The sequence below is a fragment of the Sinocyclocheilus rhinocerous genome, unplaced genomic scaffold (genome assembly GCF_001515625.1).
Source record: "Sinocyclocheilus rhinocerous isolate Xijiao unplaced genomic scaffold, SAMN03320098_v1.1 scaffold53, whole genome shotgun sequence".
Classification (NCBI taxonomy): domain Eukaryota; kingdom Metazoa; phylum Chordata; class Actinopteri; order Cypriniformes; family Cyprinidae; genus Sinocyclocheilus; species Sinocyclocheilus rhinocerous.
The window spans coordinates 562,995-584,780 of NW_015645538.1; the positions used below are offsets into that span (position 1 = coordinate 562,995).

A 21,786-nucleotide genomic window follows, 5' to 3' on the forward strand; every position below is an offset into this window, starting at 1 on the left:
TTTGATGGTAAGAGTGTGCGCTCGAATATGCTCTAGAACTGCTCTCGCAATACTTTGATGTCATACACCGATCAGTCTGCGCAGCGCTGCTTCAAGTCGAACACACCTATTGGGTTTGTGGTGTTGTTGTTGTGCGTGCTAGGGAACATATATCCGCCATACGTCATCGCGTCGCTATATCATTGATAAAAATTAATACCGATATTTTTGTGGACGGTATGATATGGCACACCCCTACATCACATACTAGTGTGCAGTCAAAAGTAAAAAAATTTATTTGCTGTTAAATATTCTTCACAACTGGCAATATGTGGGTGGGTAATGTGTCATTACATTGATAACTTTGTCACGATACAATATTAAATTTTTTTATTAAGAATTTATATATTGCAATCTTTTCCTTCCTTGAATGGTGCATTGTAAAATTGAACGTTCAATTTTTAGTTTATATAGCATTCAATTTTTTTCACATCAGTGATTTCCCACAGACTTGATTGCATGATGGGCAGTCTTTTCCCCCAAATACTCATAAGTATCGAAACTGTTTTAGAGGGTAAAATATTGCTTTGAAAAAAAAAAGCTTATTCTTAAAAAAAATATTTCCCCCATTCCTACTAATAATAATGTAATATTATTAATAAATTATATTATTACTAAAAATATATAAATATGAAAAATATAAATGTTTATTTTCTGATTTCAGCTGGCCATTTTGGGCAGACCAAAATTTAAATCTTTGTAAATTAATTTAGCCTTTAATAATAATAATTTTTGGTGGACCAAAATTCAAACCAATGTGATTCAGCCATATTATTAAAATTTATTATTTAAAAAAATGTATATATGTGTGTGTGTGTGTGTATATATATATATATATAAAAGAGTTTTCATTATTTTTCTTTCAGCTAACCATTGTTGGCAGACTAAAATTCAAACCAATGTGATTCAGCCATATTATTATCATTTATTATAAATAAAAATAATTTAAAAAATCTAATTTTTTTTTTCAGCAGACCATTTTTGGCAGACTAAAATTCAAACCAATGTGATTCAGTCTTTTTTTTTTTTTAATCTCTCAAATCCATTGATGCTGGCTGCTCTTGTTGTCATGGCAACAGCCTTTGAGAGCGGCCAGCTCTCTCTCTCTCTCTCTCTTTCTCTCTCTCTCTCTTTGTCTTGCTCCATCCTTGCCTTTTCTCCCTTTTTCCCCTTTTTCCCTTTAGCTTGTCCCCACTTTTTCTCGCTCTAGCTTCCTGTTGCTGTTTTGTTCCTTTTGGCCTGCCTAATTCTCGCTTGATCTTTCTCTCCAGGGTCGTCATTGGCCCGTCCTTGGTGGATTGTTGTTGACGCCCTCCCGTCTGAACAAAGGGCGGGTTATGCTACAATGCTAATAATGCTAAACACAGAGCCCTTTCAGCTCCGCTAGTGGGGTCAGCATCCATAATGTGTCAGTGCAGTCAGCCCTTGGCTTAGTAATGGGGTCACAGTGTGATTGCCCACACACACACACACACTTTCTGAGCTGTAGGAGTGTGGCCTTTGTTCTCATCTGTATTTACACATTTTATTCAACCATGTGTGTGTTTGACCATGAATTTGCTTTTAAACTACAATGATCATGCAGCACCATGATGCTAATTAGCTTAGCTTGAGCTCCAGACAAAACAAGCCTCATTGAGATGCGAGAAGCATCCTCAAATCTCAAAGCTCACTGGCTGGTCAAAGATGATGTCATCACTCTCCTGATTGGCTCTTCGGGTGCTGGGATGGATAGGGGGGCGGTGAGGAGCAAAGTGCGAGGGAGGGAGTGATGGAGGAGGAGATGAGGGGGGATGGAGCGAGAGCGTAATTGAGAGGGGAGATGCCGACCAGCTTTTGGGTGGTGGTTTCTGCAAACCTTGTTACGTGCCTTGCTGATCCGTCTCGGGATATTTCGCCACCGTGAGAACCGCTGTCATGTGAGTGGCAGCTTGGGCGTTGCCTCGGATACGAGAGAGAGCCACGCCCGCCTTCAGGCATGAGGCGCCTCATCTGCAAACGCATCTGTGACTGTGAGTGTCTTCTCGAGGTGTTTGAAATGTTGCTGGCGTTTCAAATGACCGTTGACATCTGAACCAGTGCAGAAATAGGGTGTGGCCCAGGTGCCGTGGAGATTTGGGGTGTTTTTAAAAGCCGGTGGATGAAACGAGAGACTGTGTGTGTTCTTCTAGCCTTGCTCTTTACTGGATGCGCCCAATCTGTTCTTGTGTGTGGGTGGCTTTGTGGAGTCTTTGAGTTGTGCAGGCATTGCTCTTTGTGTGTGAATGTGTTCGAGTGATTAATGTTGCCAATGCTTCCTGTTTTTGCTGTTCAGGCCTCTATTAGGTCCTGGTTCTGGGCTGTTCATTGATTAGGCCTACTTAAGATGATATTGTGGTTGGGAGGAAATCAGACCTGTACTTGCCTTGGGTTTCAGTGGTAATGGATTTGTTCATTGATATATTCTGATTATTATCGAACAAGATACATTTGAATGAGAATATGAGACTGTTGGTACAAAAATAAATTGTTTTTACGTATCATCATTGTGCATTACATCTATTTTGGAACAGAAATTGAGGCACTTGATCTCAGCTGGTCTATTGATATTTTGCCTTTATGTTCAGACTTTGATATCCTATTGATTCATGTTCTCATTGCTTTTCTCAGATCGTAGTTTTGACGATGATGACTCTGTGGATGGAAGCAGGCCGTCATCGGCTCAGGCTGCGTTTAAAGTGCCCAAAGTACCCAAGAAACCTGGAGACTCTGCCAGCAGTTCCAGGCGACCCAGTGCCACTGGAGCTGCCAAGACAGGTGAGACGAGTGTGACATTGCATTTACATATCCTAGGGTGCAGAACAGTTTAGCCTTGATGCAGTTTAAAATAAACGTGCTGTGCATTTTAAAGTTCAAATTGACTGATGACAGACTCAATTATTCTGTGCTGTCAGGAAGATGTTATAAGATTATCAGTTTGGTGTTATGTCTAAAAATATTTTTGTTTAAAAATTTTATAGAATGCTAACTTTATATGTGTGGAAATGAAATGGATGGAAATGAATTAGAAAAAAATTATTTATATTAAATAACCATTTGGTGAAGCCTATTTTTAGACAATCCAGTGGGGGAAAAAAAACACTTCACACATGAAAGGTACTTTGTACTTTGAAAGGTATCTCGTTTGATTTTCTCTTTTAATTTGGAACTTGATGGACACAAACTGGAGTATTACACTTAACAAATTATTCAGTCTGGCATCAGTGCACAAACAGCTTCACATTATGTAACAATGAGAACAAAGTACTAATATTATAAAATGGATTGTTCCAGTTTTAAATTTTAGTTGATGAACCGCATTCAGAGCTGTTGTAAAATATTAGGTATACAGACACCTCATCAGTTGTGACATGCTTGGTAGCCATACATTTATTTAGTTTTGCATTATGGTTAATAACTTAATAGCCAGTTTTTCAATGTCTTGACTTGCTTGGGACACATTCTGCTGTATATGTTTTCATTACGCTGCATTACTGTTTGTGTTTTTGCATTACGTTTATATACGAAATATCTACTACAATATAGAGAAATATCTCTACCGGTTGTAAAGTCATAAAAAAAATCTCTCTTATTGTATGAGATGTATACTGTCTAACCACCCATTCCTAAAGGCTTAAAGGAAAAGCTGCCACTGAGATCAAAACCTCTTATGGGCATTTAATGATTGACCAGTAAAGAAGGTGTCTTAAAGAAAGAAAGTGGGCAAAGTGTTTTGTTTGCTTGTTATTTCAATGCAATTCATGTAATTTGTGTAGCTGTATGCATTGATGCTTTTACAGAACACAAAGTTTGCACAAATCCCTTTTTTTGTTAAAAATGTATCAGCAATTCAGCAATGAATTGACTTTTTGCTGAGGCTCATTACCAAGCTTTCAATTCCACCCAAATGCTTTGATATGGGGTTTCCTGAAGGCTGACTGACAGCTCACTGATGCTGATGTGTTTATCAGACTCTTCGGGTCTCCCCCCTGTGTGGCAGATCTTACAGGCCAAACCCCCTCTGGGCTTCATGATTGATCATTCAATTGCAACTGGACAGGAAGACAGACAGGAAGTCCATTAGGACTGAGAGCTGTTAATGTGTAGGATAAGTTTCTTCCCTCATATAAAACATTAACAGCCTCTGTAATTTCACTGCATTCGGTATACAGATAAAAAACACACACACACACACACATATATATATATATATATATATATATTAGTGCTGGGCAGCGATTTAAAATTTTTAATCGTGATTAATCGCATTATGCACAAAATTCAGTAATGAATTCAAAAGTAGTGTATTGTCTAGTAGCCAGTAATAGACCCATGGTTTGTCTGTATGTGTATTCAGAGCCAGTGAGCAACGGACTTTCATAATAATAAAAAACTGCGTTAACGCGCAATAAAATTATTGTCGGCGTTAATCAATTAATGCGTTAACGCAATAATAACGCCTTAACTTGCCCAGCCCTAATATATATATATATATATATATATACAGCGCATTCAGAAAGTATTCAGACCCCCTTCACTTTTTTTAGTTTTGCCATGTTGCAGCCTGATACTACAATTGTTTAAATTCTTTTTTTTCTCATTAATCTACATTCCGTACCTCATAATGATAAAGTGAAAACAGAATTTTAGAAATGTCTCTAAATTTATTAAAAAGAAAAAACTGAAACAACACTTGAAATTTAGCTCAGGTGCCTACCATTTCTCTTGATCATTGCTGAGATGTTTCTACACCTTGATTGGAGTCTGCTTGTGGTAAATTAAATTGATTGGACATGATTTGGAAAGGCACACACCTCTCTATAAAAGGCCTTACAGCTGACAATGCATATCAGAGTGAAAACCAATCCATGAGGTCAAAGGAACTGCCTGCAGAGCTCAGAGACAGGATTGTATCGAGGCACAGATCTGGGGAAGGCTACAAAAAATTTCTGCTGCACTGAAGGTTCCCCAGAGCACAGTGGCTTTCATAATTCTCAAATGGAAGAAGTTTGGCACAACCAGGACTCTTCCAAGAGCTGGTCACCCAGCCAAACTGAGCAATTGATGGAGAAGGGCCTTGTCTAGACCGGTGACCAAGAACCTGATGGTCACTCTAGTTGAGCTCTATCATCATATACTGCAACACTCCACCGATCTGGGCTTTATGGCGGTGTGGCCAAACTCAATTCTCTCCTCAGTGAAGACACATGAAAACACACTTGGAATTTGCAAAACAGCACCTAAAGGACCCTCTGACTGTGAGAAACAAGAAAATCAGGTCTGACGAACCGCAATTCTAAGCATCATGTTTGAAGGAAACCAGCTCTGCTCATCACCTGCAGATTACCATCCCAAAAGTAAAGTGTGCTGGTAGCAGCCTCATGCTGTGGGGGTGTTTTTCAGCAGCAGGGACTGGGAGACTGGTCAGGGTTGAGAGAAAGCTGAATGGAGCAAAGTACAGAGATATCCTCAGTGAAAACCTGTTCCACAGTGCTCAGGACCTCAGACTGGGCCGAAGGTTCACCTTCCAACATGACAATGACCCTAAGCACACAGCCAAGGCAACACGGGAGTGGCTTAGGGACAACTCTGTGAAAGTCCTAGAGTGGCCCAGCCAGAGCCCTGATTTGAACCCTATCAAACATCTCTGGAGAGACCTGAAAATGGCTGTCCACCGACGGTCCCCATCCAACCTGACCGAGCTTGAGAGGATTTGCAAAGAAGAATGGCAGAAAATCCCCCAATCCAGGTGTGCAAAGCTTGTTGCTACATACCCAAAAAGACTCGAGGCTGTAATTGCTGCCAAAGGTGCTTCAACTAATTACTGAGTATACTTATGTAAATGTGATATTTCAGTTTTTTTCTTTTTAATAAATTTACAGACATTTCTAAAATTCTGTTTTCACTTTGTCATTATGAAACACAGAGTGTAGATTAATGAGAAAAAAAATAATTTAAACAATTATAGTATCAGGCTGCAACATAACAAAATTGAAAAAAGTGAAGGGGGTCTGAATATTTTCTGAATGCACTGCATGTATGAAACTCCCTCCCCCCACAGAGAACACTCTCCTGTTTGATTAGCAATACAACAGTTGCCATAGGAACACCTCATTGTGCTCAGTTTCGATGGTAATGGCTGCAACTGTCAGTTAGTTGTCTCCTAGTGTGACTGAGATTAAAAATGTATCAAACAGTGACAGATTCATGTGCCCTTCATAAACCTCATAGCTGTCTCAAGTTTTTGTGTTTTAATGGAAGTCACTCATGTGTTTTGCAGGTGTCTCTAAGGAGGGTGCAGGAGCTATTGATGAGGAGGATTTTATCAAAGCATTCACAGACGTCCCCACGGTTCAGGTGAGACACTTGCATGTAAATGAGGGAGGTGTTACTTAATTCCCTCAGAACCTAGTTACAATCCACCTGTGGTTTTCATAACATTCACGTTTGATCAAAGGCTTGGAATTGTTTGATCTAAAACTGGTGTCTCTGTGCGTCTCTCTCATTACATAGATCTACTCCACACGAGACCTGGAGGATAATCTGAACAAGATTCGCGAAGTTCTGTCTGACGATAAACATGACTGGGACCATAGAACAAACGCGGTGAGTACAACATAGAGTACACGATTTAAACACTCATGCAGGTAATTTTGTCCAGTTAAGCTGGTTGATATGGGGGTCGCCTTGGACTTACACAGATTTGTGTGTAAAGATTTGAACACATTTGCAGTTACTAATGCCACATTTAAAAAAAAAAAGTGCTTTTTGTAGTCATCCATTATTAATTGTTTAATTGACCTTTTGCAAAGACCCACCTCCCTTCGTTACTGTTGTTATGTCCGACAAGCCATGCCGCTCATGTTCTCATGCAGTAAAAAAATACATCGTGGCCCAAAGAGAAAACTGAAAACACACCGACAGTCAAGACACAGCAGGTTATTTTTGGTATGAAACAAAGTCTCCGCTTTCAAATTGTCCATTTTTTTTAAAAATTCAAACAATAAATACTGTTCTCTTTCAAACAATCGCTCGGTATCTCACTATGGGAATGCCCCCAGGCGTGATAGACTATGGAAGCACCAGTTGCACCACGTCTGTCCAAAGGATGGACCAATCACAGCTCATGACAAGGAGCCCACCACTTCTCCCTATATATACAGCTGTGATCCCCAAAACGGCATTCTTGTTCTCTTCTCCGTGAAGACTTTCCTTCAGGACCTAGGCTGCGCTGCTTTCAGTTCGTAGACGTACCGTCAAGGTTGATATTGCCGAACGCAGTGTAGTCAAAGAGAAAAACAAAAAAGAGAAAATCTGTTGCGGATTTTCTGCTCGTTACTGAGATTCTTTGCTTTGCTGTTTATTAGCGATGTTTCCTATCATAACTAATGTGTAAAGGCGAGCTAAGTTTAGGGGATATTTAACTCACCATGTTGGTGTCCAAGGTCGCGGTGGAGAAAGGCAATGATGCCCCTTTGCGCTCATATCTGGCAGCATGTGGATTCATGATCTCGGGCAGGGATTAGCATCTGATGTGTATCGCAAGCATGGGTGTCAAGCATGCCCAGGCTGCGCTGGCGGATGCTGAAAGTTGCTCGCACTGTCCTGTAATGCCGGCCAGGATTCTAGAGAGAAGACTTTGAGTGGCGGCATTTTCCAAAGACGATCCGGTTCTCTCTGCTGTCCCTCCTTCGGCAAATGGGGCCCAACCCTCTCCCCTGCGTGATCTTTCTTCGTGGGGGGATATTATAGATTCGGAGTCCCCTGAGTTTGCACCGCTTTTCGACCAGCAGTTACTGGCGGATGGCGATGAGGTCAAGGGAGATGAGGAGGAAGATGAGGAGATGCTAGCTCGCCGCCTCCGAGATGAGCCAGATGATGAGGAGGATGATGCTATCCTGTCTGCAGCCCCAGTGTCCAGGCCCGTGAGCGCGCAGAGTGGCGATGTGGCATCTACGGTGGTGGATTGCGACCTAGTCGAGGTCCGTAAATGTGCTGCAGCTAAGCTTGGCATCGCTCTGCCTGTAACTCCCAGGGATTGGGCTCTCTAACCCTTCCACAGTCGAGCCGTCAGTGGCTCACCACCTGCATCCGAGCAGGCGGACCACTCTCTCAACAGCCAGCCCCTTGAGGGGGGGGGGGTTACCCAGAACGACTACATTTTTGGATCTGGCCCGTGAGGCCAGGAGGTTATAAACACTATACAGAGCGCAAGAGCTCCATCAACGCGCATGATCTGAAATGGTGGGTCTTTGAGGACTGGTGTACTCGTAAAGGAGTTATTCCTTTTCAGTGCGCGGTGAGTGATGTTCTCTGCTTTTTGCAAAGCTTACTGAACAATGGGAGAGCTTTCTCTACTATTAAAGTTTACCTGGCTGCTATTTCCGCTTGCCATGCAGGTTTTGAAGGAGTTTAAGTGGGTCGCCACCCTCTTGTGTGCTGTTTTATGAATGGAGTGAGGCATTTGAGACCAGTGTCAAAGCAGCTGGTCCCGTCATGGGATTTGTCTATGGTCTTGAATGCTTTAACTCAGGCCCCGTTTGAACCTCTGAAGAGTGTTCATATTAAGCTCCTGTCTGTGAAAACGGTCTTACTACTTGCTTTAGCCTCAGTTAAACGAGTGGGGGAGTTACATGCCTTGTCGGTTCGTCAAGCATGTCTAAATTTTAGTCCGGATGACAGCAAAGGTACGCTGCGGCCAAACCCGGCTTTCGTTCCCAAAGTCAGTGATTCAGCTTATAACTGCTCTGCTTTGGAGTTTTTAACCCTCCTCCATTTTCTTCTTCAGAGGAGAGGAAATTGCACACTTTGTGTCCTGTACGAGCGTTATGCTATTATGTAAACAAGACACGATCCTTCAGAAAGGATGATCAGTTATTCGTTTCATGTAAGGGTAAGCCGATCTCCTCACAGCGCCTCTCCCACTGGATGGAGGCGATTGAACTAGCCTATACATCTATGGGTCTTCAATCCCCAGAGGGCCTTAGGGCCCATTCTACACAAGGTATTGCTACCTCATGGGTGTTGTTCAAGGGGATTTCAGTGGGAGAAGTTTGTGCGACGGCAAGTTGGACTTCCCCGCATTTATCAGATTTTACCGTCTTGATTTCACTGCACCTTCATTGGCTCATGCAGTTCTTAAAGTTGGCTCTTTGGAGAATTGAAAGGTTATCTTTCTTCCTTTTCGAGTCTGTTAGGCGGCTTATGAAAGCATGCGTTATGGGAGTTGGCTATATCATTCCCATAGTGAGATACCAAGCGATTGTTTGAAAGATAACATTAGGTTACTTGCGTAACCCCGGTTCTCTGAGAACAGAGCGAGGTATCTCACCAAGCTTCCCTACTCGCATAACACGGGAGAAGAGCATGCTTAGAATATATGCGCTTTAATTATTTGCATTTATTATAATGCGTAATGTACGTTAGCTCTGTTTATAATACATTATGAATTTTAACAGTTTTGTTCAGTAAAATCATATGATTGCTTGCTTTTGATACTCTATTTGAACTAATTATTGCCTATTTGCTATTATATATGTATTTTAAATCATTGTAAAGGCTGTTGTTTGCTTAAGTCTGTTTTTATTACTGCAAAAAATGAATTATAATAATCCGATTAATCGTTCGAATAAGCGACTGATTACTCGATTACCAAAATAATCGTTATTGACAGCCCTATTTATGGCATTTTGATTAAACATTACAAGGCTAAAATAAAAAAAAGAAATGCATGTATGGATACATTGTCCACAATAAGATCTATAATATCCATTCACAAAATAAATTTTTGTTTCATGCAGACTTAAGCACATCGACATTGTCTCCATATTCCACTTACAAGTGGCTGAATTTGTTTACTGAACAAATATTTGGTGAAATGTGCTGTTATTAGTGTTTCCCATGACAATGTCAATGTTCAAGAGGTGATGTCATTAGGATGCACCAGACCTAGAGTTTTCTTTGTGACCATACATATGGTTCGTTTACACTTCATGTTTTAAACCTCTATTCAACATTTTATGGAATTGTAAAGAGGAATTGTACAAGGAATTGTAAGTTTCCTGGCTTTTATCTAGTTTTGCTTATGCATTTCTATTCAGTTGTGACAAACCCTATTTGATGTGGTATCATTCCCCCCTCCCTTTCCCTCCACAGCTAAAGAAATTCCGATCTCTGCTGGTTGCCGGGGCAGCAGACTATGATTGTTTCTACCAGCACCTGCGTCTGTTGGATGGCGCTTTTAAGCTGTCGGCAAAAGACCTGCGTTCTCAGGTGGTGCGGGAGGCTTGCATCACGGTGGCGTGAGTGTCTAATGGCTTCTTTCCACTGAGCGGTACGGGTCAGTACAGTACAGTACGGTACGATTCGGGACTGAACACCCTGATCCAGCTTGTGTTTCCACCGCCAACAGTACCCTTACTTGATAGTCGTGGTGTATGCCGAAAAGTAGCGATCGACGATAAAGCGCGACAATAGCCGTTTCTCAATATGACATAAAGCACAACTCTAAAATGCAGTTTTAATGAACAATAACAGCCATTATGAAAGTATTAAGTACAAAGTATAAGAGACTTATATAAGAGGAAATAAAGACAAAAGCAAACAATTCAATCAGACGTATGCTACAAAGTCAGTGCTGTACTACGGTAAAGTTCAAAATAAATATATGAGTTAAACATAACTTTGTGCTCAGCCAAAACGATATGACCAGGAACAAATAATAGATTCATGAGACCGCGAATGCCTGTTAAATTTACCCAAAACGAATTGTATCTCATGTTTAATCACTACAGAGACATCAGAGCCAGCAGCAAATGTCGGAAGGACTAGCCGAGCTAAGGCTGCTCTAGGCGGATACATGAGCATTGAGCGCCCGGTGATCGCCTGGAGCTCCGAAATAGGCGGTATCTTTTTAAATAAACCGCAGATTTGAGTTTTAAACAACCACATTATCGCCTTTCATGACACAATAACAGTAATATTTTGAAAATTATGCGGGTTTTTGGGCAATGACGTTTCACAAGTCCACAAGAACAGAAAAGAACGCATATTGAGTAACGGCTATTGTCTGTGTGAAAATATTAAATTATAAAATACACGGTTATATTTTTTTGTGTTTGCGCACTCTGATGTAAATAAGCCCAACACTCATGGACAGCAGAGTGAAGGAGAAGCTTTATCCCCTTGTAGCACGCAAAAGTGACGATTCTAGTCAACCAATCAACGTTCTGCAGTGAGTTTGGCTCCACCCTTTTGGTACCCTTTGCTGTGCTAGGTCCCCCAACGGAAGGGTACCAAAAAAGTGGTATGGTACAGTTCGCTATTTTGGTACAATTCACAACTTCTGACAATGGAAACGGACATAATTGCGTACTGTACCATACTGTACTGAACCGTACTGCTCAGTGGAAACAAGCCATAATTGACTTCTTAAACAATGTGAACTCAAATTTCTGGCACTAGAACATTGTATGTACATGGTATGTAGATTATTAAGATCTGTTTTCCATCAGCCACTTAATTAAGTGCTGGAGACAAGGAGGTGACGAGCAAAGCAATTCCCATTTCCAGTCAAATTAATTTTGATTTGTGTGTTGCTTTTTGTTCATTATAAAAAACACCAATTTATGTTTGTGTCTTTGCAGGCATCTTTCCACACTATTAGGGAATAAGTTTGATCATGGAGCAGAGGCCATTGTTCCAGTGCTCTTCAATCTTATCCCTAACTGTGCCAAAGTGATGGCCACATCTGGCACAGCAGCCATACGCATCATCATACGGGTGAGAAACAGTGGTGTGCATTAGTTTGTTGTGTCTGACTGCACTGTGTGTCTGTGTGTTTGACCGTATGTTTTTGTATTTTCAGCACACTCATGTCCCACGTCTAATTCCTCTCATCACTAGTAACTGCACGTCAAAGTCTGTGTCCGTCCGGAGGTGAGACGTTAAAACTACTTCAACACACTACAGCTGGGTCAAAACAGAGGAAAAGTGATCCGATTTACTTTTTTTTTTTTTATTTACTTTTGTGTGTGTGTAAACCCTGACATTATTTTCCAGGATTCTTAGATGAATCGAAAGTTCAAAAGATATTTTTTTTTAATAGAAATCTTTCTAACAATGTAAGACTTAACTGCTACTTTTGATCTTTTCTTTAATACAAAAAGTAAAACCTGAATGAATTATCATCAATAATCAATCTTGAATAATCAAGAATAATTAAAACTTGAATCACCAGTGATTGTTTCTCACTACTTGCTTGAATTATGTTTATATGTACAAATATTACAGTACATAGTAATATAGGGCAACTTTTTTCCCCCCTGTTTTTAATGAACATTTTTCACCATACAGTGTAAATGATTTGAGGGATGATGACACAAAGAAATTTCCAAACCAGTGTTCGACTTAATTGAAATGGGCAGTTTGAAAGAACTGATTTTTGGAAATGAGTCCAACTTCTCAACTCTTTTGCTAATGAGGATCAAACCAGACAACCTATTAAAAATAAGTGTCTTAACATGCTCATACTTGCAAGTCAGGAATCTAGTCTGCCTGCACAGTCTTTAAGAGATGTAACTGGCTAAATAAAAAGCACATTATGATTTTGTTAAATATTATATTTCCAACAACTGCATATTACTGAATATTGCAGTTTTTATAAATATATTGTAAATATTGAATTTATCTCCCAGGGCTTCTGAGCCCTTCGCAAGTTTACAGACATAATGAGCACATTCATTACTGAATTCACTTTCTTCCTCTCTCTGTCTGTCAGGCGCTGTTATGATTTCTTGGATCTTCTGCTGCAGGAATGGCAGACTCACTCTCTGGAGAGGTACCACCACAGCGCAGGCTAAACTAGAGCTGCCTACTGGTGTTGAAAGGCCAAAACTGCTCTATGTAACTGCTCTTTCTCTTTCCTCCGTTTCTCAGGCATGTGGCTGTGTTGGTGGACAGTATTAAGAAGGGAATCAAAGATGCAGACTCAGAGGCTCGAGTGGAGGCCAGGAAGTGAGTGCTGTTCACAAATGACTTAATGTATTTTGCCGTTTCCTGTTGTGTTTCATCTCCTATGTTGCTCTCTCTCAGGACATACTGGGGGTTGCGGGCTCATTTCCCCGGGGAGGCAGATTCTCTCTATAACTCATTAGAATCGTCCTATCAGAAGACACTTCAGTCGTGTCTACAGAGCTCGGGCAGCGTGGCGTCCCTGCCACAGTCGGATCGCTCGTCCTCCAGTTCGCAAGAAAGCCTTAAGTAAGAATATCTCACTCGCCCTCATCTGACTATACCAGAGACCACCAGTATACAGTGAATTTGAAAAAGAGCTCTGTTTTTTTTTCTCTTCTTTTTCACAGTCGGCCGCTGTCAAAGTGGTCAGCTGCTCCAGGCAGAGGTGAGATCCTTACGTGTGTGTGTGTGTGTGCATGTATTGTGAAAATTTGTATGGGCAATTTGATGCCTATTGTGTTCAGTGACTTTAAAAATCTATTTTTATATCAAAAAATTTAATTACTGAATTGAGAAAAAGGTCAATATTTTAGGTCCTGACAATTTATTTTACACTCCTCGCCCATTTTAAACACCTCTTTAACCTAACTACTTAATTTAATTAATTGTTTTTTATATTAAAGTATTTTAATTTTAAGGTACAAATATTCCATACATAAAAATTCTAAAGGAATTTTCTAAATGCTGTTTAAGTTTGTATGAGAGAGCACGGGATGTTTAACTGTAATATGTGATAGTATGTGTAAGTAATGTGTAAAGTATGTGATTACCCATGTATGTCACATGTTCTGCAGCAGGGTTGTTATTGTTAACTAAAACTGAAACTTATTTCGAAATCTAAATATTTTTTGTTAATTGCAATAAGACCATATAAGAACTGAAATTAAAAAAAAGCTAAATAAGCTGAAATATAAAAATAAAAGCCTTGAAATATCAATAAATACTGAAACAATACTGGTTCACAGTGAGAATGTTATAAAAAATATCAATGTAAAAATTTAAATGTTTGCTTTTAGATTCCACTTTTCATGCTTATTTAAATAAATGTTGCATACACATTTTGTTTGTGTGTTTGTTATTTTAGTGCCTGCTTGTTCAAAATCATCAGGATCTCCAGGCTCTTTGCAGCGTTCCCGCAGTGATGTGGATGTCAACGCAGCCGCCGGTGCTAAAGCCAGACACAGCGGACAGGTTGGAGGGGCGGGCCGAGTCACGACAGGCCTGGCCCCTGGATCATACACATCTCTCGGTAGGAGCCACATAAAGTTGATGCACAGTTTTACCAGATTTGATTAACTTATGAATATGCAGAGCTCATACATGTGAATATACAGTAGGGCTGGGTAAAAAATATCGATATCTCGATATTAATCGATTCTAATTTTTACGGAACGATATCAATTTTTAAATCCCAAGACAAGGGGCATTTTGCTAAATATATGCACCAAATAACATTCATTATAAATTTTACTGTTCTTCAGTGTTTAATTTGTTTGAATAAATCCATCAAGTTTTTACGACAGCCACCATTATGTTTATATAAAAAAAATGAATTGAAGTAGAAATATTATTATGTAATTGTAACTTTATTATTTTAAAAACTTCATTGTGTAATTTTAACAAATCAGTCAATTGTAACCTTCAATATTATAGTAATGTAGTACCAACGGACTCTCGTGTATATTTTACAGCATTACTTGAGAGATTTTTTTTCCTTGAGAAAATTTGGCATGTACTGTACCTGATATATATCCAAAATAATCGATATTGAATTGAATCGAATTGGTAATCGAATCGAATCGCAAGCTTGTTGAATGAGAATCGAATCGAATCGAATCGTGAAATTTGTGTCAAAACCCAGCCCTAATATACAGGCTCTCCGCTCTTTTCTACCACACGCGATAGGAACTGAAGTGAAGAATTCTTAATTCTTAACACAAAGGTTACCTGTGTGTGTGTGTGTGTGTGTGTGTATGGTTGTGTGATTCTGTTGTGAGTATGTTTGTGTCTCTTGTTCTAACTGGTTTGCTGTGCTCCTCTCTCTCTTCTTGGCTTAAGATGATGCCTCTGATAAGGATGGTAAGATCATCTGCCATTTGCTCATCTTCATCTTCCCCTTTTCTTACTTGCCCTCTCCCTCTTTCTATCAGCCTTCTTTCTGCATGTAACTCATGCTTTCCTACTGTTTGTCTTTGAATCGTTGATCAGGATTTTGAGGTGATTTATATATGTATCTCTGATCTGTATTGAATTATGCTAGGTGAAAAGTTGTTTGCTTTTCTTTGTAGTTTTTCAGTGCTTTGTAGGCATAATAGGGAACCTGATCCTCACATATAGTGGGTGGAGCTCATTGTGTGTGATGTAGCGCTGCTGCTGTCTGCTGGTGGCATGTGGTATCGCAAGAATATGACTCATCTGCCTTTCAGCTTGTGGTTGTGCCAAGTTGAATTGCTTCATTAAAAATCATTCTTACTGATCTGATGCTCTCCTCTTACTCTGTCCATTCTGTCCTGTCTTCTTTTCTTTAACTCAATCATTAATATGTTCCCTCAATCACAGGCCTGGCCCAAGTGGGTGGTTTTGGAGGGCCAGCGAGACACTCTGGAAATCTCTTATTAGTAATTTGTTGGTGTTTTTATGATTGAACTGAAGTATTACAACATGTTTGTTTTTTCAAGGGCGACTACGGACTAAGCAGACTTTATCAACGGCATCTAGCATGGGCAGCAGTCAGGTGGACTCAAGAGGCCGGACCAGATCAAAGATGGCGTCTCAGTCACAACGTAAGTACCTACACACTGCATGTTCATACACATTCTACGTATACAGTGAAGAAGCACAAATATTGTAGATAAATATTATATACTATTCCTTACACACCTCTTATGTTGTCGTTTTGCTCATGTACCACACCATAAACACACTATATTAACATAACACCGCTCTCATGTAAATTTAATAGTCTGTAAATGTCTGTAAGTGCAAAATATTTGCCAATAGAGGATTGTACTGACTGCAAACTCCCAGGAATGATCCATACACAAATTTTATACATTTTATTATTCCTATTATGCATTTTTTACATTTATTTGAAATGGAAATCTTTTGTAATAATTTAAATATTTTTTATGTCACTTTTAATCAATTTAATGCATCCTTGATAAATAAAAGTATTAATTTATTTAGGAAAAATAAGACTCAATGCTATTTTTCTACACATATGGCAAGCATGCAGTGAAACATGACTATAAACCATCTTCACACCACGTACTGTAACACACATTGTCAACTGCATGTGTGTGTGTGTACGTAAAAGATTATCAGGAGTCATCCTGCTCCAAGGATGTAACCCACAGCTCCTCCAACTGTTTCTGTGCCTCTAGGTTCCGACGATTCTGATTGCACGCCAGGTACCCTCGTCTGACATTGTTGGGCGAGTGTGTTTAGTTCATGCGAACGTGTGTGAGAGCGTTTGTGAGCGAGCAAATGTTTTATGTCTTGAGTGGCCTGCATGCTGTGTGGTCTTCACTTGGGTGTGACGGTATCAGTCCATTTCTGCGTGTAGAAACACAAACTCTCAGACACATCGGTTTAGCGGTGAATGTTGGGCAGCCTGGGCTGCTTAAACATATTGAGAGTATTGATGGAACTAAAGCAGTGGCAAACACAACCATGATGTTTTTCATCTTTTGTGTGCCTTCATGGTGATGTTGTGAAGTCACGTCAGTTGCGATGCTGTTGCAGGGCTTTTTGAATCTATGTGCGCGTCTCATACTGATGTTTTTATTTGCAGGCTGATGGTTTTATTCATTTGTACGGTGTGTCAAAACAACACATTGACTGCATGTTTTTCCCCATAATGCATTTGTATTCGTTTAATATGCTGTTCCTCCTCCCACCCAATGGGTCTCTTGGACCCGCCCCGCTCCCTAATCCTCCCCCCTCATTGGCTCAGGATCACAGTCTGCTACCCCTGTTGGTGGTAAGATTTTCAACATATTTCACCTGTGACTCGTTCACTTAGTCCAGTCACTCCCATCCTGTGGGCCTCCAACCTCTAGTCTTACATCTTCCCTTGTCCTGGTTTACGGGGGGGAAAAACATGGGTTTTCCCATCAGCCCCCACTTTCTTTACTGCATGGAGGGTGTGTTGCTTGGATCACTTTGGATGGTGTTTTTTTTTTCTCTCTTCAAACCTGTGAATAATTTGTTAAACCTCACTTTAACGCTGGGCGGTATGACGGTATATATAAATTGTGTAATACATATTCTGCTTCTACTATGAATCTGCTACACAATTCCTGTATATATGTGTCGCAATTTAAAAACTTTGGTGTTATGTAATGTGAAGCTGTTTCGGTACTTGTGTCTATGGTAAATAAAGTAAGATGTTCCTTTCACATTGAAAGCATTTAAGCCACTAAATTATAAAAAAATAAATGATTGTGTTATGATTTAAAATATATTTGCTTGAATTTTCAGCAAAAATAATTATTGTGAGGCGTGTATTATTACCGTGACACAAGATTTTGGTCATATCGCCCACCCCTACTTCACGTCACTGAGTGGGGAAATTTAATGATTTGGTCACTGGTGTGTCAAAGTGCAGCGTGAGCATGTTCATTTGTGTTTGTGTAGAGTTTGTAGTCATAGAAACATTTTCACTTGTTCAGTAGGGAAACCTCATTCTTCCCTTTTTGTCTCGGACACAATCAGAATCATAGCACTAGCACTTCTATGTCAAACTGTCATCTGTGTCTGTGATTATGTTATTGTAATGTAAATTATTGCTGTCTGGATGAACAACAAAAATGTCAGCATAGCTATGATGATTAGTTTGTTGGTGACATTTAAGTTTGGCGATAGTGGACAGTCTGTTTTTTGTGTTATTTGTTATATATATATATATATATATATATATATATTTTATACTCTTTGTGTTAATGTTAACCCGGAAAACAGTATTTAATGCTCTTTGTGTTAATGTTTGCATATAAAAGCATTTATCGGTAGGAAGATGTACATTTCCAATGGTTTTTCAGGCTCACAAAACTTCTGTTTTTGTTTTCTGTATATTTACAGCGGGTTCTCGCTCGGGTTCCCCAGGCCGGGTTTTGACCAGCACAGCTCTGAGCACACTCAGTACAGGAGCTCAGCGTGTGAGTGCAGCTCCGGGGTCCCACCGTCGCAGCCGGATCCCACGCAGTCAAGGCTGCAGTCGAGACTCCAGCCCCACGCGCCTCTCTGTTGGTAAGCACTGACTTCTATCTGTGGTCTTCTATCGTGATGATCTCCTCAGTTATGTTTTCTCTCTGATGAATAAAAGACTATTTTTAATTTATTTTTAATCTGTTTGGGCATAAGTTGCAAAAGTGTTGCAATTGCACATTGGCTGTGAGACTTCAGTAGGCCTTCACATAAACAGGCGATAATGTTCTTACCAAAACTGAAATGTTTTCTTTCAATCAAAGCTCCTTCAAACATCAGTCACATCTACAATGGATCAAAAGGAGGTATGTTGGTGTTTTTTTTCCCCCTTGATCTCCGCCAGTCGTCCCATAATGATAATCCATCTGCCTGTCTGAGCTGGGACTGTCATCCTAATGGTGTTTCATGCTGGCGGTTGTGCTGTGTTGCGTGTAACACGCCGCTTTGGGAAAGCAGAACATGCCGTCACATTAACCTGCTGGGTCTTCCCTTGTCTGCTGTGATGTTAAACCCCACAGCTTGGTGCTGCTCTTTGCAAAGTGAATGAATGAAGTCCATCTCATGAATGCAGATGAACGTTGAACATTGGTTAAGACACAGGATATAAAAGCAAAGATCCTGACCTTCCACCTCCCATTTATTAGCATTCACCCTATAATCCTTAACCTTCTAATTGTTCTTCCCCTGTCACTAAATGTCTGCTCTTTTCTTATCAGTTCCTTTATTGTGGAATTTGTGCATGGAAAATTAGTACAAATGTCAGTGTTTTTATGTTGTTTGTCTTCCTTTTTCTGTGAGGTTCCTCGGGGCTCTGTATTGGGCCCTTTTTTCCTCAAAAAGTTCTTAGAAAGTGCTTAGAAAAACCTTATGCAATTGTTACAGCTTTTCTTTCTCTGTTGCTCCTACCTTGCCTGTCTGTTATACCTTTCAATGTCTCTGTTCTTCTTTATCTGTTTTTTCTCTCTGCTCTTGTCTTGATATGTTTTCTTGGGGGTGGGTCAGCGAGGGGTAGTCGTATACCACGGCCTAGTGTGAGTCAGGGCTGCAGTCGTGAGGCCAGCCGAGAGAGCAGCAGAGACACCAGCCCTGTGCGCTCCTTCACGCCGCTCGGTGAGTAACCACGGCAACCATTTCATCTATCAGGACCAATCAGCTTCAATTCAGCAGGGGCCTAAAATGATTAGACAAAATCATGCCATGCTGAAAAATTATACGTGTCCTCCTTCAATTCATTTGAAACTGGAAGTCAAGCTTCTGCACATTTGCACATTTTGCTCTTTACTCGACTCGCTTCAACGTTTTTGCTGCTACCAAACAGGAATGCTTGTACAGTGATACACAGCACTGCAAGCACATTCACGTTGAATTACAAATATTTTTTGAGGTTGAAAATCCCACATGTTCCAGCTTGGTCAGGAAGCAGTTTTCTCCTGGCCTTTTTTTTGTTTGTTTGTTTTGTTTTTTGCCTCATCTTACATAGTAAACATTGCTGATGAATGCTGACACAAGCTTCATCTGAGGTCCTTAAAATACAGCACACCAGAGAAAAATTATGTAAAACCACAGACAGGAAATATTAGGAATAACCCTAATAGTCATCAGTTTTCTTAATACCCATTCCTCATCAGTATCTACCCTACATTTTTTTTTATGTCTTGTTGAATATCCTGTTTTGCACAGAAATGAAGAAGGAAGAAAATTTGTTTGTGAATGCCGTTCCTTGATGACTGTATACAAGTACATAATGTGCAAAAGCCTTCTCACAAGTATTTAATTAAATTAAACATGGAGCCCTCAGTGTGCCAAAAAGTGCAACACATCTTTTTTCTTTTCTTTTTGGGAAATAATCAACATTTTCAAGTTTGTTTTGAGAGGCACAAACTTCAAAGTGGAATGAGGATAATAAAATTTAAGATAGAGACTCTGCTGCCAGCAATATTTTTGAGGTTAGGTAATTCAGAAGAACTTTTTTGAGGGGTGCCCAAGTGTGAAAATATTCCTGGTGTTGTGCAGAACACAAGCAGAACTGGACTAATACCCTTGAGCGTTGTGAAATGTGTGTGTCACAGCGGGGCATGTGTGTGGTTGGTGATGGCACATTCTCACATTACTGCTAATTGGGAGTTTCTCTGGTGAGCTCTAACACTTGCCTGGTTATTTACGCGCGTGTGTGCTTGTTTGCATTCTTGTGTGTGTGTTGCAGCATCCCGGCATTATTCTCGCTCAACTGGTGCTCTTCATGCCCCAGATGCCTTCGGTGCAGCAGGTGAACGGTCACCCCAGCCGGCACAGGACTCTTTACATTTTTTTTTTTTTTTTAAGTCATTGTCAGTTTTTGAATTGTAGTTTTTCATCTCCTCCTCCTGCTGCTTTCAGTTTAGCCTCCATCAGACCTGCATGCTTTAAGTTTAGTGGTCATTACAGCTGTTCCTCCAATTACATTTATAACAACCGTATTCAAGTAGATTCATGTGGAACATCTTTCACAGTCACCTATCATTTTTTTCCCTGAATTTAACCCAAGTTTTTTTTATGTGTGTACTTGTTTTTGGATTTTTTGTTGTTGTTGTATTGGCGTTTGTGGTTAAATTTCATTAGTGTTTTTCAGTGGTAATCATTTGTTTCTGGTTTTCTAGTGTCAATATCCATATTATTGGTGAATTATGTTTTAATTGATTTCTCAGTATTGATAAGATCACTGCATTAAGTTTTTTGTTTGGAAATGTATTTGTGCATGTATGTGTAAAATGTGTGATGTGTGTTGTAGGTTCTGGGTTGGGTATGTCTCAGTCCAGTCATCTCTCATCCTCAGTTAGTGCCATGAGAGTGCTGAACACAGGATCGGACGTGGAGGAAGCCCTGGCTGATGCTCTGGTAAAAATAAATACAGACACATATGGGAACTCTGCTTACACCCTTCTCACACACAAGTTTACATACCCTTTTATCAAACAATTACATACCCAGAATCTGACTTTTGGAAGTTTTAAAAAGAGAAATCATTTGTTTTATTTATTTGTTTATATACACCTTACAGATGTTTACGGTCAGTTTTTTTTAGTTTTGAAAGAAATTATTACTTTTAATCAGCAGGGGTGAAGTAAATTGATCAGACGTGACTGTAAAGACTTTTACATTGTTGCACAACATTTCTACTTCAAATAATAAAAAATAATACAAAAAATGTCTCATGGTTTCCACAAAAATATTAAGCACCACAACAGTTTTAAACTGATAATAATAAATGTTTAAGCAGCAAATCAGCATATTAGAATTAATTCTGAAGGATTGTGTTACTGAAGTTTACATTAAAATTTATATCAAATAAATTACATTTTAAAATATATTAAAGGGGTCCTATTATGCTCTTTTACAAAGTCTTGATTTTGTTTTGGGGGTGTGCTAGAACAGGCTCTCATACTAGGTTGTTCGAAAAACACATTAGTTTTCACATATTTTACATTATTACAACACCTCTCTCCCCAGTCTGGCATGAACGGCTCGAAT

At 39.8% G+C, this 21,786-nt stretch overlaps 1 protein-coding gene across 1 annotated transcript in view; it reads left to right on the forward strand.

Moving 5' to 3' along the window:
* The window catches only part of LOC107706129 (CLIP-associating protein 2-like), a 52,646-nt gene that overhangs the window by 16,250 nt on the left and 14,610 nt on the right, over positions 1-21,786 (forward strand). Inside the window, exons 8-27 of the mRNA XM_016509712.1 lie at positions 2,689-2,835; positions 6,338-6,414; positions 6,571-6,663; positions 10,213-10,358; positions 11,703-11,838; positions 11,924-11,994; positions 12,836-12,895; positions 12,994-13,071; positions 13,150-13,317; positions 13,419-13,456; positions 14,156-14,320; positions 15,130-15,150; positions 15,750-15,854; positions 16,455-16,481; positions 17,027-17,053; positions 18,154-18,321; positions 18,543-18,584; positions 19,282-19,389; positions 20,483-20,545; positions 21,047-21,153. Coding sequence (XP_016365198.1) covers positions 2,689-2,835; positions 6,338-6,414; positions 6,571-6,663; positions 10,213-10,358; positions 11,703-11,838; positions 11,924-11,994; positions 12,836-12,895; positions 12,994-13,071; positions 13,150-13,317; positions 13,419-13,456; positions 14,156-14,320; positions 15,130-15,150; positions 15,750-15,854; positions 16,455-16,481; positions 17,027-17,053; positions 18,154-18,321; positions 18,543-18,584; positions 19,282-19,389; positions 20,483-20,545; positions 21,047-21,153 — 1,847 coding nt within the window. The remainder of the gene's footprint in view (positions 1-2,688; positions 2,836-6,337; positions 6,415-6,570; positions 6,664-10,212; positions 10,359-11,702; positions 11,839-11,923; positions 11,995-12,835; positions 12,896-12,993; positions 13,072-13,149; positions 13,318-13,418; positions 13,457-14,155; positions 14,321-15,129; positions 15,151-15,749; positions 15,855-16,454; positions 16,482-17,026; positions 17,054-18,153; positions 18,322-18,542; positions 18,585-19,281; positions 19,390-20,482; positions 20,546-21,046; positions 21,154-21,786) is intronic.